General features: G+C 47.2%; 2 protein-coding genes across 2 annotated transcripts; one reads left to right on the forward strand and one right to left on the reverse strand.

The window, feature by feature from the left end:
- Positions 1-1,831: 1,831 nt before the first annotated feature.
- On the forward strand, positions 1,832-2,386 carry VFPPC_14776 (hypothetical protein; the record flags this gene model as incomplete). The annotated part of the gene is made up of 1 exon (XM_018292544.1): positions 1,832-2,386. The coding sequence occupies one exon, from the start codon at positions 1,832-1,834 to the stop codon at positions 2,384-2,386; it is 555 nt and encodes a 184-aa protein (XP_018137484.1).
- A 3,603-nt stretch (positions 2,387-5,989) lies between these two features.
- VFPPC_14777 (arylsulfatase) lies at positions 5,990-7,624 on the reverse strand (the record flags this gene model as incomplete). The annotated part of the gene is made up of 6 exons (XM_018292545.2): positions 5,990-6,483; positions 6,542-6,891; positions 6,942-7,048; positions 7,114-7,193; positions 7,247-7,332; positions 7,410-7,624. The coding sequence occupies 6 exons, from the start codon at positions 7,622-7,624 to the stop codon at positions 5,990-5,992; spliced, it is 1,332 nt and encodes a 443-aa protein (XP_018137486.2).
- Between the last annotated feature and the right edge of the window lie 7,113 nt (positions 7,625-14,737).

Here is a 14,737-nt window from a genome sequence, read left to right on the forward strand (position 1 = left end):
TATATTTTGCAGCTTTGTTGTGGCTGTGCTGACATATCTCGGAGCGCCTTGTACGCACGCGTTTAGGGTCAAATGAAATGCCACGGCCACCAAAGGCACGCAATCGCGTCTAGTCAACGATAAATGTCGTTTTTGTGTCACCTGCACTCTTGGCCGCGCTCAAGCAGAGCATTGCCGCGGGTTTGCAGGCATAAAAGACGATATAGATACTCGAGAGGCAAAAACCCGTTCATCTCCCAGCCACTCATTGACCTTCCGCATTTTAATTTGCACCGCATGAAGCCGGCTTCTGCCTCACCTGCTCATGCGGGGACACCGCCGGCAAACGGGCGGGCGCAGCCAAAGTCAATGCAATCGACAAAACCCTTGACACGTCCCTCCTCCCTGACCAACTGCTGAAGTTGCCTTCAATGCTGCCAACCACATATGAAGCCTGGCTCTAGCACCTGTGTGATGAGTCGCTAACTATAATTTTTCCTACAATGTCAATGCGCAATGGTGAGGAATTGGCCAAAGCGGGCAGAGGGTAGCTTTGGATAGCGTCGACGGCTTGATATTGCTATAACTTACTGTGACTTATATTGTGAACCTTGCACCATGAACAAATTTTCCCCCAAAAAGAAGCATCATTGACGAACACATGTTCATGTGTCAGCACGGGTTTCTTTGGGCCTGTTTTGGGGGGCTGGCTGATTCACAACTAGGCCGCCAAAGCCCAAAATGTCTTTCCTGACGCTGGTCTGACTCGTCAGTTCTTAGTGCCCAGAACCTCAGCAACCAAGCCATCCCACAAACTCGAGCTGTGGACCTCGTTTTCACCAGACCAATCTCAGTTCCACAAGGTGCGGCACTTCCCGCAAAGAGAGAATATTGAAGCTTTGAGGCGTTGGGGCGAATGCCGTTCAGCCCCTTGATAGGTTGGCCCGGATTTCAGTCTTGTTTAGCAGAGCGGTGGACATTGGGCCTCCAGAAGCCACACTTGCTCCAGCCTTGTGCTGCGCCAGAGCCCCAAGCCCTGTTTACCCCGTATCGACAGCCGGCTAGTGACGCTAATGCAAAGCTATGGTCTGCTGGAGCGAGTAATTTCTCTTCGTTACTATCCATCTCGGACTATCGCGCGCCATTTCGGGGCAGGGGGACGAGATAGGCTGTCGGTGTTGAAGTTCACCTGCCATCAAGCTATGAATAACCATATTTTTGGGAAACGCCATACCGAGTTTACCAGCAGCTTGGTTGTCAGCCCGCAGCTTTGCCTTGTGCGGAAGGTTTTTAGTTCTATCCAATGCAAGCCACCTTGAGGCTCCAACGTCCTTGCGAAATGCATTATAAAATGATATGCTGCTCCGCCATCTGCAACCAACATGCTGCGTGACCGTCCGACATATACCCTCTATCTACACTGCTGGTTGATTGACTGCTTCTCCCCGCCTTCTATTCACTCAATAACATTATATTTAAGCGATATTTACGGCCGAATTTAAAGATGCAACTCTATTCTCTTTTCATCTTATACATTGCCCAACTGGCTGCGGCCGAACAAGTCTTGCCCAAGCAGGCTATAGGCGGTGTTTCTGCCCGCCAACTCTTTCCTAAAGCTGAAACGCTTTTTATGTTCGCAAAGCGAGCCTCTTGTCCACTTAACCAAAAGGCTTGTCAAGACGGCTGTATACCTGTCACTGGGCAATGTTGCGGCTCAGCCGGCTGGTGTAAGCTTGGTACCTTCTGCGATGATAAGCTGGGCGGTTGCTGTCAACTTGGCAAAATCTGCACTAACGGTCCTACCGGAGGTCCGACATGCGATACAGGATACGCACCCTGTCAAAACAAGTGTATGCCTATTGGCGGAGATTGCTGTAACGATGGAACCTTTTGTAAAGCCGGCACCAAGTGTGATGGTAACGGCGGATGTTCCGGCGGCACCGGAGGCGATGGAAACGGCCAGTGCCTGTCAACCGAAACACCCTGCAACAATAAATGCATGCCTAAGGGAGCTGTCTGTTGCGGAAATGGACGATACTGCAATACAGGATACACCTGCATCAATGCCGGCCTCAACTGTTCTCCTGGGGGAACCGGCGGCAACGGCGGTGGCGACATCTCCTCGCCTGCTCCCGACGTAACACCTCAGTCTTCCTATGTGTTGACGTCGGGCAATGGTGCTTCGCCTACTGTAACACGTCCTGGATTCACTCCCTCTGCTGAGGCGACTACTCCTCTGGCTACGGGCAATAACCCTAGCCCTACCAATGCTGGTGGTGTTACGGCTGCAGGTACCCAGGCGCCTACCCAGACTAAAGGTACCAGTGCCAGCCATGCTGGTATGCTTCATATGCCGTCTTTCTTGGCAGCTGTGGCAATGGCCCTTCCTCTTTTGTTGTGCCTATAAAGTGTTGGATTATGCACCTTTCTACCAACGCACTAGCTGAGAACAGGACATGTAATGAGAACACGATAGACAGGATTGCCTAGGAGATTAAATAATACAAGGATTGTTTATAAATACATTGATGCTATCTTTTTATAGGTTTCATGAGAAATGCTATTGCATGTGTCATGTTTTCCAGCAGATTAGCCAATCAAAGCAAGGTGAATGTGTTTCGTCTAGTTGCCATTTCTTTTGAAGAATTCTAGTCAGACTCCTTCTGGTGATCACTTCGGTTACTTGCATGCATGGTGAGCGCTACGTGATAGGGCTGTCGTTCCGACCATTGTTCCGTGCCTGGACTATGTTGCCGCAGTGTGGCTCAAGAGCTGCTGCTGCAAAGGATGAAGGCCAGAGGCATACTGGATAGGTTGGTCCGTTGGGTAGGCGCTTCTGTTCGGATAGAACTGCCTCTGTGGTAGTAAATGGGCACCGTCCGAACGTCCGGCGTTGGCTCAGGCCCTGCAACACCCAGAAGGCAAAGGCGGGGAGTGGTGTGGCAAAATGTAATATGGATACGGATTTTATTTTGCCCAGAGGGAAGTCCCTAGAGGGCCTGGACAGAAAGCCATTTACAGTTCGATAAATTTGGTACATAACGCCAGGAGCCCCACACTTTCTCTTACACTGGTTGGTTCCGCCTCGTCACTTTTGTTCCTTGACAGGCCTGATACCATGTCTGGTAGTTATAGTGACACACTTTGGCTTTTGTAATTACGGGTGCCTCCTTGTGCGGTGAGTGCACCACGGCTGGATTCAAGCGCAACGGATTTAATCCGGGTACTCGTAGCGTTGTCAGAGACTTGCGGAAAGATATCCGTAGCTGCGAAACAATCGCCGGATTTGCCACAGTGAATTTACATCAACTCCATGATTCTCAAGAAGCAACTTAACGCGACCCACATCAATGATGCTTTAAGTCAGTATCCTTGGTTGAGGAGCCATTTTCTCACGCTCTTACACATATTGCGTAGTCTATAGAGCCGAACATGGCGTCATTTTGCCAACCACCGTCAACTAGCCTAGATGACATCACAGTAAGGTAAGGCTGTGTTGGAATATGAAGCTTATATTGTGTTCTCGGCCATCAGTCACCCCAAAAGCAACTATTGTGACGGGTGGTGAGTTTCGGCCTGTTAAAACTAAAAAGCAGCACAGAGGTATTACCAACGGCGCGTCGCTTTTGTCGATTAGGCCTTTACTTATTTCTCTTCTAGATCGCTGACCCTCTTCCGGCTCTGAATGTTGGACGGTTTTTGGGTCTGTTTCCAACTGTATTTGAACAAAGTTGTCATTCGGCGTGCGATACGTTCGGCATTCTCGACTCGTCGATCTCAAGGTGCCTTTAAATATTGTTTTGCCCTAGTCCAATCTAAAATTAAATCAACTTGACAGCAGTAGTGCGTCCGTTCCTAAGTGCCCAACAAACGGCTGTTGTGCCCTTGTAACATGTCAAGTTTGCATGAAGTTTATGGCCGCCCAGAAGCAGCGCTACCACTTCATACTGTCCTTCTGCAGCGGCAAATGAGATAGCGCTTGGACCATCATGATCTCTTGCCTTCAAATGTAATCCACTGATGCCCAATAAGTGCCTCACAATCGGCATGCTGCCCGCCATTGCGGCATAGCACAGTGGTGTACGACCTCGGTGATCACAAAGGTTAGCATTTACCTTCGTCGATGATAAGTGAAGTCTCACCACGTCTATCTGACCGGTGTGTACGGCCCGCAAGAGCGGGTCATGCCAAGCCTATCCTTTTTATTCACATCAACCTTGCTTGACTCCAGAATCAGTTTGACCATGCCGTATTGGGCTTCCCTGACAGCACAGTGCAAAGCGGTATTCCCATGGTTATCTGGTAAGTTTGGGTCGATTGCCTCGGCAGTGAGAAGGACAGCAACTATGTTTTCGAAACCACGTTTCGCGGCAATGTGCATCAGCTTGCATGGGAGTTTGAGGTCTTGAACATTCATGTTGACATCAGCGCCGTATTTTATTGCCTTAGCAGCCGAAGAGGTCTGGGCCTGGCATACGGCCCAAGCCAAGGCATAGCGTAGCATGTTTCAAAGCGTTTTAATGATAAAGAAATGGATCCAATGGTTCATATAGACGTTGGTTTGTCCGAGTAAATGAGTCGACATCAGTTTCGGATTCCAGGAATTCCGCAACAGACAGCAACAGCTCGTTGGGTAGTATCAGTATCATTTTGTAGCGACCATTGCGAGTAACCTGATACTGCGACAAAGATTCGTACAGAATGTAAAATTGGTCAGTGGATACACCATTTGTCTTGACCTTACCTTCACAGGATAGCTACTTTAGAGTCAAGCTTTATCTGACCGTCGCAGCTGGCATTGACATCACAGTTTAGCAGGAAGATAAAGCTTTCGTTCTAACATGCGCTGAGGGATAGGTCGGTCAGCCTACCACCTGCGTCAACTGCTGAGCCTGTTGCTTCACTTAGGGCATGCGAGGAAGTAAATCGATATCGAATGACAAACACGTGGGTAGTGGCAGGGCTGGAAGTCACGGATGGTCTCTTAAAGCCCACAGCCATTATCTATATAGATATCCCCATGCACGAGACTTGGAGCGCAATATTTCTCGGGATCCATTGGTATATGTGTACGTACACCTTTGGATTGTCTTTACTTACTTAGGAAGCTAGTTAAGCCTATTACGTATCCTTGAGAGATTGTGTCGAGCCCAACAAAGCCTTTAACTGGCTTATGTGCAGATGTGAATATATGGAGGTGGGTTCCGCACATGCCGGAAGGTTCGTCAAATATTTGCTTGGGTGCCGCCAGCCTTACACTGGAAGGATACAAGATTTTTCACTTGTTATGCGTTCAATAATTGTCGAAGCTCTCTATAACATATTGGTTCAATTTTTGTTTCCACAGAAACGCCTTTGGTTCTATCCATCAGTTCTCCCTTGGAAGATGTCTTGAGTCTCATGTATTCAAGTCTGCTTTTGTTAGGTTGGTCGAGTATTTAAAACGGCCGCTTCGACAGCGAAGTTAAATGTAGATACCTAACGTCGCCTCTATTGTCTCAAAATTCTCCTAACTCTGCAGGAGTTAGCTTGCGGGATTTCTTCTCCATCTCCTGGACCATTGCGTGTCGTTGGTCAGCGGTACCTTGGCGTACTTCGTTTGGCGGAACTTTCTTGCCTGGATAGGCGGGAGATTTGTAATGATCTGTTGATGTTCGATGAGATATTTGCAGAGCTGAGGATGCTGCGGGCAAGAATGGATGTTCGTTGGAGACGTCTTGTATACTGAGGCACTCTTTAAACTGTACTTTTGGTAGCGCGGCGAAGAACTTGTCATACTTCGAGTCCATTGCCGCATCTAGACTGTTCAGCACAGCACCAGAATGTGTGCAACTGTCGTCCTCTTGACAGTTGCTCTGTAAGATAGTCCACGGATTGCGGCAGGTATCTTGATTGCAGGACTTAGTTACTAGCAAAATCGCATCCAAGCGTTGAATCAGCCGATTAATGTCACTGCCGTTCTTGACATTCAGCGCCAGGTTTTGAAGTTCAAACGGATCAGTCTGTGGAATCATCGATTAGCAGCCACTCGTTTCGCTAATGATAGCTGGTATCTTGCCTGTGTGTTGTATAATTCCCGGTCGCCGGTGCACCATTTGGAGTAGAGCCAGGAGTTCTTCTCGCTGACGACGCGCAAAGTTTTGTAACTGTTCTTGTCACTACCATTCTTGCCACGTGCTTCAATTTCACCCTTGCCCCAGAACTCGATATTGATAATGTCGCATGTGTTGGAGTCGTCAGTTGGCTGAGTCGGATAGTGCCAATTGTTCAAAAGGCTACGGCCATCCAGATATACAGGATACTGCTTTTTTTCCAGACAAGCAATATCGAGAAACGTTGGCGCCAGATCAATATGTGTTCCAGGTAAACGAGACGATTTGCCAGCAGGAACATTCGGTCCTCGGACGATAAAAGGCAGATTGGAATCTTCAATATATGGAAGCGTCTTCCCAGCATTTACCCGGTGCTGGCCCAGATGATAACCATTGTCCGAAGAGTAAATAACTGAAACAATTGAGCTGCTTTCTTTTTTTACCAGGTCTTTGGTGAGTTGGGAACTTACTATACGTATTATTGAGAAGCTTCTTCCTATCCAGAAAGTCAACAACATCTTGCACAATTTCATCAACACCTTGCAAGGCTCGAATTCGGTGTCGGAAGTGGTCGTTGGCGCGTGAAATATCAGTATCTTTCATGAGAGGAAGATCTTTCAGCCATGATGGCTTCTGGGCAGTAAGGGCATCAGAAGGATTGAAGTTCCTTCCCTGTGGTGCAGTGGCATTTGGAAAGCCCTTGGCGTGTCTGGCCAATGGCACAGGTAGGCCACGAATTTCAACATGCGGTGAAACGGGGGCAATAGTGAGATAGAAGGGTTTGTCTTGTTTGTCAGTGAGATATTCCAGTCGTGACATACTAAAATGTGTTAAAATCTCGTAATGTGCTGTGCGAGTAGAAAAACTCACGTCTTTGCGCGAATCACATCGGTTTGATGATAGCCGCGATAAAGAATAGGAATCCGTCCATTTTGTGAAAAAACAGGGGTATTGTATTGATAAGTCCAAGGGTCGACCTAAAATCCAGAATAGGGTTAAAGATGTCAAGATCCAAGTACTCGACATTGGGGTAACCACGAACCAAGATGTCTGCAATATCCCAGCCCTTAGGCTGGTTCATATAAAGAGCGGAATTGTAGCCGTTCAGAAACTTTCCAATGTCTATATTTGAACATTAGCACAAAATATTAAACGGGGTAGCTGGATGATGTTACACTCAGTGCGATATCCAGCCTTGCTGAGCCACATAGGCAGATAATCGTTATTCTCGCCGGATGCGAGCCACTTTGCATAATTGCCACTACTCTCATTGTTAACTAGACTCTTTTGATGTTGAATGCTTAGGCTAGTATCGTTACTCAATAATGAGCCACTTACCCCGGCGCGGAAACAAAAGTATTGTTGGTATTATGAGCATGTTGTCCTCGAAGCAGTGATGCTCTACTAGGGCAGCATTGCGATACAGTTGCGAAATGGTTCGAGAAAGTCGTCCCCTTCGCAGCAAGCTCATTCTTCACGGAACTCATGTAATCCAAAGACCCGAGATGTAAGTCCTGGTCATCGGTAAATACGAAAATGATATTCGGTCGCATTGCCGTGCACTTATCGGCATCCACAGCAAGACAACTGTGCAACAGCACGACTGCGCCAGCAAAAATGCCAATGAGTTGAGACATTTACGACTTCCAATTACGCCTTAACAAAGTCCAAAGCTGAGTTTATTCAGCTATTTTCTCCAAGGAGTTGCGGCACTTCAATACACATATATATAAGGTTGAGGTGCTTGCAAGCTTGGATTATAGCACAAGGAGGGCTCATTGGACCAAGCTGTCACTATAAATGAGTACATCTATGGGAGTGGCTGAAGACGCCCACAGATTGATGCACTGTCCAGCTTTTACCTTTAATGGCTTGGAAAAGATGTAGTCACACTTTTCAAGATCATACGATCTCCAGGCTCGCGAGAGGCATAAATTATTGTGATACAGGACAAGCATTGACAAAATGACGCAATTGTAGTCATGAGCCAATAAGCCCACACATCCATGGCATTTACAACCGAGCAGCTAATGTTGTCTTGTTGCTGCGCTTGGTATTACTCCGAGAAGGCATGGTGGGCAATTGGGACCTCAATGCATTCCGAGATCCCTTAATGCTGTGCATGTAAGGCGCCAGCTTCGTGTACTGTCGCGATAAACAAGGCTTAATATCGCCTGCTACACTTTGGGGAGAATTCTTACAAACCTAGTCATTATGGTCTTTTTGCATGTTACATTGGTTGGCAGAGGGTCCAATGAAAGACAACGTGAAGTTATGCGAGCTAAACATATAAATACATCGCACCGAGCAGCTCCCACCCAGTGTATGATGACACATAGTTAGCATAAGACTATTCTCGAATCCTTCGCAGTTTTATGATGTATGTTTCGGTACCGCTAACTACTCTTCTCGCATGTGGCTTCGTAGCATGTCACCCAGGCGAAGACTACGAAGCGGAGTTGCTCGCCCGCGGAGAGTTTCTCCAGAATCACATAGCCAACCTGGACCATTGTGCTGCAGATCTTCAAGCTGCCGGTGTCATGGAGCGAAGTATACAGCGGAGGTTACACACAACTCAATTATTGAGGGAGAGGCGTGAATTGTTTGATAGACAGCATGAGAAGGATTCCAATGGCCGGTACGCCATTGAGGAAGATCATGCTATTGTCTTTCTGTCGACTGCGTCCTGTGTCCTAGCTCCAGAGGAAATGGTTGGGCCATACTGCACGTCTAGACATGTTCCTATTGTCAATGCAATACTAACCTAAGATAATAGATGTCGCTGGGGAGAGCATCAGGTCTGACATTGTCGAGAACCAAAAAGGCATTCCGATGGAGATTGATGTTCAATTTATTGATGCAGCCACATGCAGACCGGTTGCTGGTAAATATGTTGACGTCTGGCGTAAGTGCCGGCCTCGATTTGCTCGGTTGGGAACGTCATGGCAACCCACTCACAAAATGTATTATTTAGAGGCCAATGCTACCGGAGCTTATGGCAGTGTAATCAATCCAGAAAATGGCAGCGGGCCATCAGATCCAGGCAACTCACGCAAAACTTTTCTTCGGGGGATTCAGAAGACGGACAATGACGGGGTCGTAAACTTTTCTACAACCTTCCCCGGCCACTACGTTCGGCGCACAATTCACATTCATGTCATGCTGCATCCAAATGCACAACCGTACCCCAACGGCACGATTATTGACACTACCGCAGCTTACGCGGCCAGATGTATTTTGACCAGCGTCTTATAAACTCTGTTAAGCGTCGCCCACCTTACTCTCAAAACCATAATCCGCTTACACTGAACAGTCAAGATTTCATTCTGCAACAAGACTTATGGCAAGGTGGTAGCCCATTTGTCCAGTATAAGTTGATAGGCAACCGCCTTGAAGACGGTATTCTAGCCTGGTTGACGTATGGCATTAATCCCGCTAGACGAAACCCTGTAACCCCAGTTGCAACGAGGAATGGACTACAGCCGCGAGAGACATCCGCAATTGCATGAAACGGGATGCAAGATACATTGGCGCTTCCAATAGTCACTTTTTCAGCCCAGTTATATCTGTTTTACGACGGGACTGCGGCAATGTTCTTGTAGTCGGCGTCGTATGTAGAATAAATCATATTTGAAAACGACACATTTTTTATCCGCAGAGCCATCCGTATGTGACAAAACAAATGCTTTTTCCTTCCAGGCGCTCTCGAGGGCTCCGGGATTTTCACTAGCCGAGTTGAAGTCTCCGGCAATACAGCAAAATAATGATGATGGAAACCCGGTGTTTCCCACTTCTATACGAAGACCCTGTATCGTCTCGACGGCCTCCCAGTGTACCTCAGCGCAGTCCGCCCCTATCTTGTCTTTAATTGATGAAGTACTACAACAGCAATGTGCAGAATCTTCTTGCCAGCCACGTTTTCCGTCCGCGACCAACCTCAACCAACCTTCGCAGCCTCAGAATCGCAGTGCCGAGTCAATAAACCGGTGCGATCAGATTCATAGCCTCAGTGACAACCGCGGCCATATGGGTGACGTAATTGCGCAAAACGATGATGAGCTGTATGGTGTAGTTCGGCTCGCCTCGGCCAAAACACCTCAAGCGGGCTGCAGCTATTCAGTCTCAGCCCAAGATAGTTCAACTGAAAGTGGTCAGCGACACCAGGCAGCAGATCATATGGTGCCCCTGATGTCTTGCCTTATCCCATTGCCCAGCAGGCGGCAACGGGACAATGAGCTTCAGACAAGCACAGACTCATACCAGCTGCTAATGCTATCTTAAGGACTGTAGACTGCCCTAGGTGATACACAAAGAGAGGACAGGCAAGGGCTGTACATATGGGGTAGGCCGTCAGGTGTAATGTTAAATACTACCCAGGGTCAAAAAAGGTTGCAAGGGGTTGTTTCACCATCTCGGGTCCGGTAGATCAGTCCGTCGTCGTCATCCCAACCCTTGGAGGTTCTGGTATAACCAGCTCTGGACTTCCTAACGAGTTCGACCGCCACTACGCGGTACCGCCCAATGTCGAGCCTAAACCCGATATCCCCTGGTAAATGGGCTGTCACACAAGTACTATGTCTTTATGCCGACAGATGAATGTGCCTGTTTACGGGTTTTATATTATTTGATGTATACCAATGCAACTAGGAGGAGATTGTCGACCATGCCATCAAACGTCTTTCCCAACTATTGCGATTGAACTTACTTCTATTCAATTCTGGCTGACATCTCTCATACAGAGGCTCTATATATACCTAGTGGCACGGCCCGTGCCGATTGAAGTCTCCCGCTAACACCACGTCCGTAGGCACGGTATATGAATGCTGGAAAGAATCAGGTAACCCCTGCGGTTTCTACACTTGTCTATTCCATCGTTAACATTTCTACGTGCTGAAGGCGACTACCTATAGGTACGCGCAACTTATTCGTGGTTGCAATTAGTTGCTGCTCTTTACTTGTATATGACATTTTTTTTTTCCCGGAGGAAACTAGGACTGAAGTGTTGAGGTTGGGTGGCTCTGATTTTGTTTGTCCACTCACTATGCTGCGTCACTTGCTATGATACATCCACAACTCGAGCATCGCGTAGTTATCCCAGCAATGGCCATGCCTTTAAGAGTAGCGTGGCATTGTTTCCTCGACTCAAATCGTCTTATTTAAGTACACATATAGCAATATCATCAGTACTCTCCATTAGCCTCAACCAATCCAAATACCCATCAAAACCCGTAGTGCTTCCCCTGATCACCACCCTCCCAACGCCTCTTATATCTTCGTGACAGAGGCCAATGTTATATATGGTGTCAATGGAAATTGGCCTTTGAGGATCCAAGGCTAAAACAACGTATAGGTTGCGAGATAATTAAGGAAGTCTCGCAATAAGGGGTGTTTCACTTTTGTAAGCAATTGTCGCTTCTCGGTTGCACAATACAGACGTCGATGAACTAGGTAAGAGTCGAACTGACCAAGTAGAGGAGAACAGCATCAAGAATGGGCACTCTTTGGAAGGGTCTGCCAGGAAATTGTCACCTTTATGGCGTGCGTTCGGTCACTTCAGCTTCGAAGAAGTTGAATTACGCCTGCCCTCTCCCACAGGTTTGTTTTTACGCTTTCGGTGCCGCACGGCTTCAAATATAAACGGCATTAAGGTAAATGGTTGGATGAATGATTACTATAATTGCTTTGGGTCAGACGAGTGCATTATAGCTTATAGCAAGTGGCAGTGCTGGATTCGCAGTCGATTAAGATGAATATGTCGCCTTTCTATCAAAGGGGGCATTAACTATAATGAAAGAAAACAGGGATTAAAATCTCAAATGTGACAAACGCTCAATCCAGTTTCCTCGATTCTACCCATGAGTTGTGGGCTCAAAAGATCCTCATTCAGCCATGTGTCCTCCTTTGACGAACGACCATGCCAATGCAAAAGGTATTGCCGTTTTCCGCCTCGTTGTCGAGTTCGCAAAACATCCACCCCAAAACGGACTTTTTAAAAAGGTTTACGCGTTTTTGTCTATGAACCACGACAAGAGATAGACAAGAGATTGTCCAAGTAGTGAGTGCTAAAACTGATGGCAGTCTACAGTATAAATATTGGTGCCCACACTACTCCGTCTCAAAGGCGTATTCTTTGTCTCCTGTTTTCTTAGCTCAAACAAGTTCATATCTCGTGTACCATCGTCCATCATCCAGGCGACCACACAACTTGTCACGTGTTTAATAGCACTAATATCGGAAGAATATACCCAGTATACAAGTATGTACTAAGTCTTTGAACTACTAAAGGACCTCTTTTGACTTTTCAGATATAACAAGCATGCGAGCGATCGACAGGAACAGGTAGACGTTGGCCCCTTACCAACTGTAATTGCCGACACTTCGTTTTTGGACGTTCAAAAAACACACGACGCAACAACTGTCCCAGCGGGCACCGAGAACCATTCTCTCGGCAGAAACCCTCAACGAGACCATGAGGTTCATAAGGGTGACGAAAAGAAGGCAGCACCGTTACGCACGGAAAGTGAGTTGGATGTAACCCCATTAAACAAGGGTTCCAAAAAGTGATACCAGTACATGCGCACTTCAGTTAAATTTATACATAGTAAATAAAATTGCAATCGGGCTTGGAAAGCACAGCCCACTGTGCTTATATCTACGTCCAGAAGCAGCCCGCATCTTGTCTGGATGGCCCGTGTCTGCCGGTACACACAAAAACAATAACAAGTTTTGACTTCAAAGTTGCTGTGGTACCGTGACAAGTGATATGCATGCAACCAATAGAGTATGCAGACAGCTTGTGCCTATGCCGCAACCGATGTACCGAATCAACCTACATGTATCAACTGGAATCGCAGGCATAGCGCTTTCAATTGCGGATTAGAAGCATGAAATGAGCCCATTTCATTTTACGCTAAACAACATAAGGAGAGTGGTGTCTTGATAACCCGTAGCAAACCCACCCCGAATGGGAAGCTTCGCAGTGAGCAGGGCAGTCTGAAATTATTTCACCCCAAGGAGGGTTAAAGTTGCATGAATAGATCATGAGTTTATCCATGCTTTAATGTAACCTTTATGGTGATGTGGCTTGCAGAAGATCTGTTGTTTGAGTATAAGCCCGAGAAACACGCTGGCTAACATGGGATTCAAGTCAAACCGCGTATACGGTGACCATATTGTCTCGAGGGAACAGCTGAACAACTATATAAGGCTAGCTTGTTCCTCCTCAAAGATGCTCGAACTGCAGCATTTCCTGAACGCGCTCAAAAGCACGAGAAAACAGTACCGCAAATAGTACACTAAAGCTGTTGGATCTAATTTCCTTTTCATCAAGGATCAAGATGCCTCAATCCAGCTCTAATCAGAAGCCTACCTCTCCCTCTGCCACTCCTGTCTCCTCGGATAGGGTTATTACTGAAGGTTTGTGGATGAAAGGGAACATAAAGCTAGATCATAAAGAGAGTCCCTTTGGAGAGTAAGACAACCGTGCCTTCCTTGAACCCCACGCCTCGACATACTGACCAGGGAATAGAAACACTTCAACTTCTTCCCTTGATGGACAAAGTATTCCATCCGCGGAGCAATCGGCTACAGTGGCATGTGATATTGCCGGAAATGATGATGTATCTATAATCCCTCGGACTGATTATTTCCCCGATGATCCTGATAAGGCCAGAGAACTTGCAACAAGCACTGGTATTCCTGGAATACAAGTCTATCCTGTGAGCGTTTTCTCACATGCTTCAGACTCGCAAGTAATCAATGCAGTCGATGCACTCAGAACAGTGACGAGTCTAGGGCCAAAATGGAAACGCAAATTTCTTCCGGAGGTGCGGCAGATGCTGTAATTGAGAGTCAATCTACTGTCAGAACTGGACGCTTGACGGCAGTGTCAGACGCGAATGCCGTTACCGATCAGATGGAGTTCTGGGATACCACCAAGCACAAGCCTGCAAGTTCTGATTTCTGTAATTGGAAAGAAGGTGACGTACTCGAACTGCAGAGGGAGAGTTGCATCGCTTGAGTTCTTCGGTATAAGGGTACTAACCAGTGGATCGTAATATCTCGCAAGCATGGTTTCGTATTGGCTTGATCTGTTGGAAATCTTCTGGCGTCTATTTGTTTAGCTTAATAGATGCCTCAAATTACCTAGCATCTCAACAACGTGATGTGCGAAATGATATCCATGCCGTGTGGCTGCTAAGCAAGAAACACGAGCAAAGATGGTGTTATCAATAGGTTATCATGCACTCTTCCAAAGTTGCGTCTGTTTAGTTGATGCGACCAATCGAGGCCAGACTATTGATTCCTGTTAGATCAACCACACAATGGCATTCAATTCTAGTCCTGGGACATGCTGTAGGTAGGTATTCTGCACGTTGCTCATGAAGAAACATTAGCCCATGTTGGGGGCCATGCCATTTCGGTCCTGGTTGACGCTGGTGGCTACTCACTAACTAGGGTCCCATCGGTGGCGCCATCAAACTGCTCGTTCCACTCGATGCATGCACCGAAAGCGTCCGAATATGGCTCTGTAGCTAAAAATGGGACTTTTTCTTGCCCCGCGTGGCATTCGCCGGGCCTGTGGACCAAACCCAAGTGGCTAGCAGCGGCCACCACTGGCACCCTTTGTCCACATTGGAACACAATAACACCGCTTGGTACAAACC

This window comes from Pochonia chlamydosporia, assembly GCF_001653235.2.
Source record: "Pochonia chlamydosporia 170 chromosome Unknown PCv3seq00011, whole genome shotgun sequence".
Lineage (NCBI taxonomy): Eukaryota > Fungi > Ascomycota > Sordariomycetes > Hypocreales > Clavicipitaceae > Pochonia > Pochonia chlamydosporia.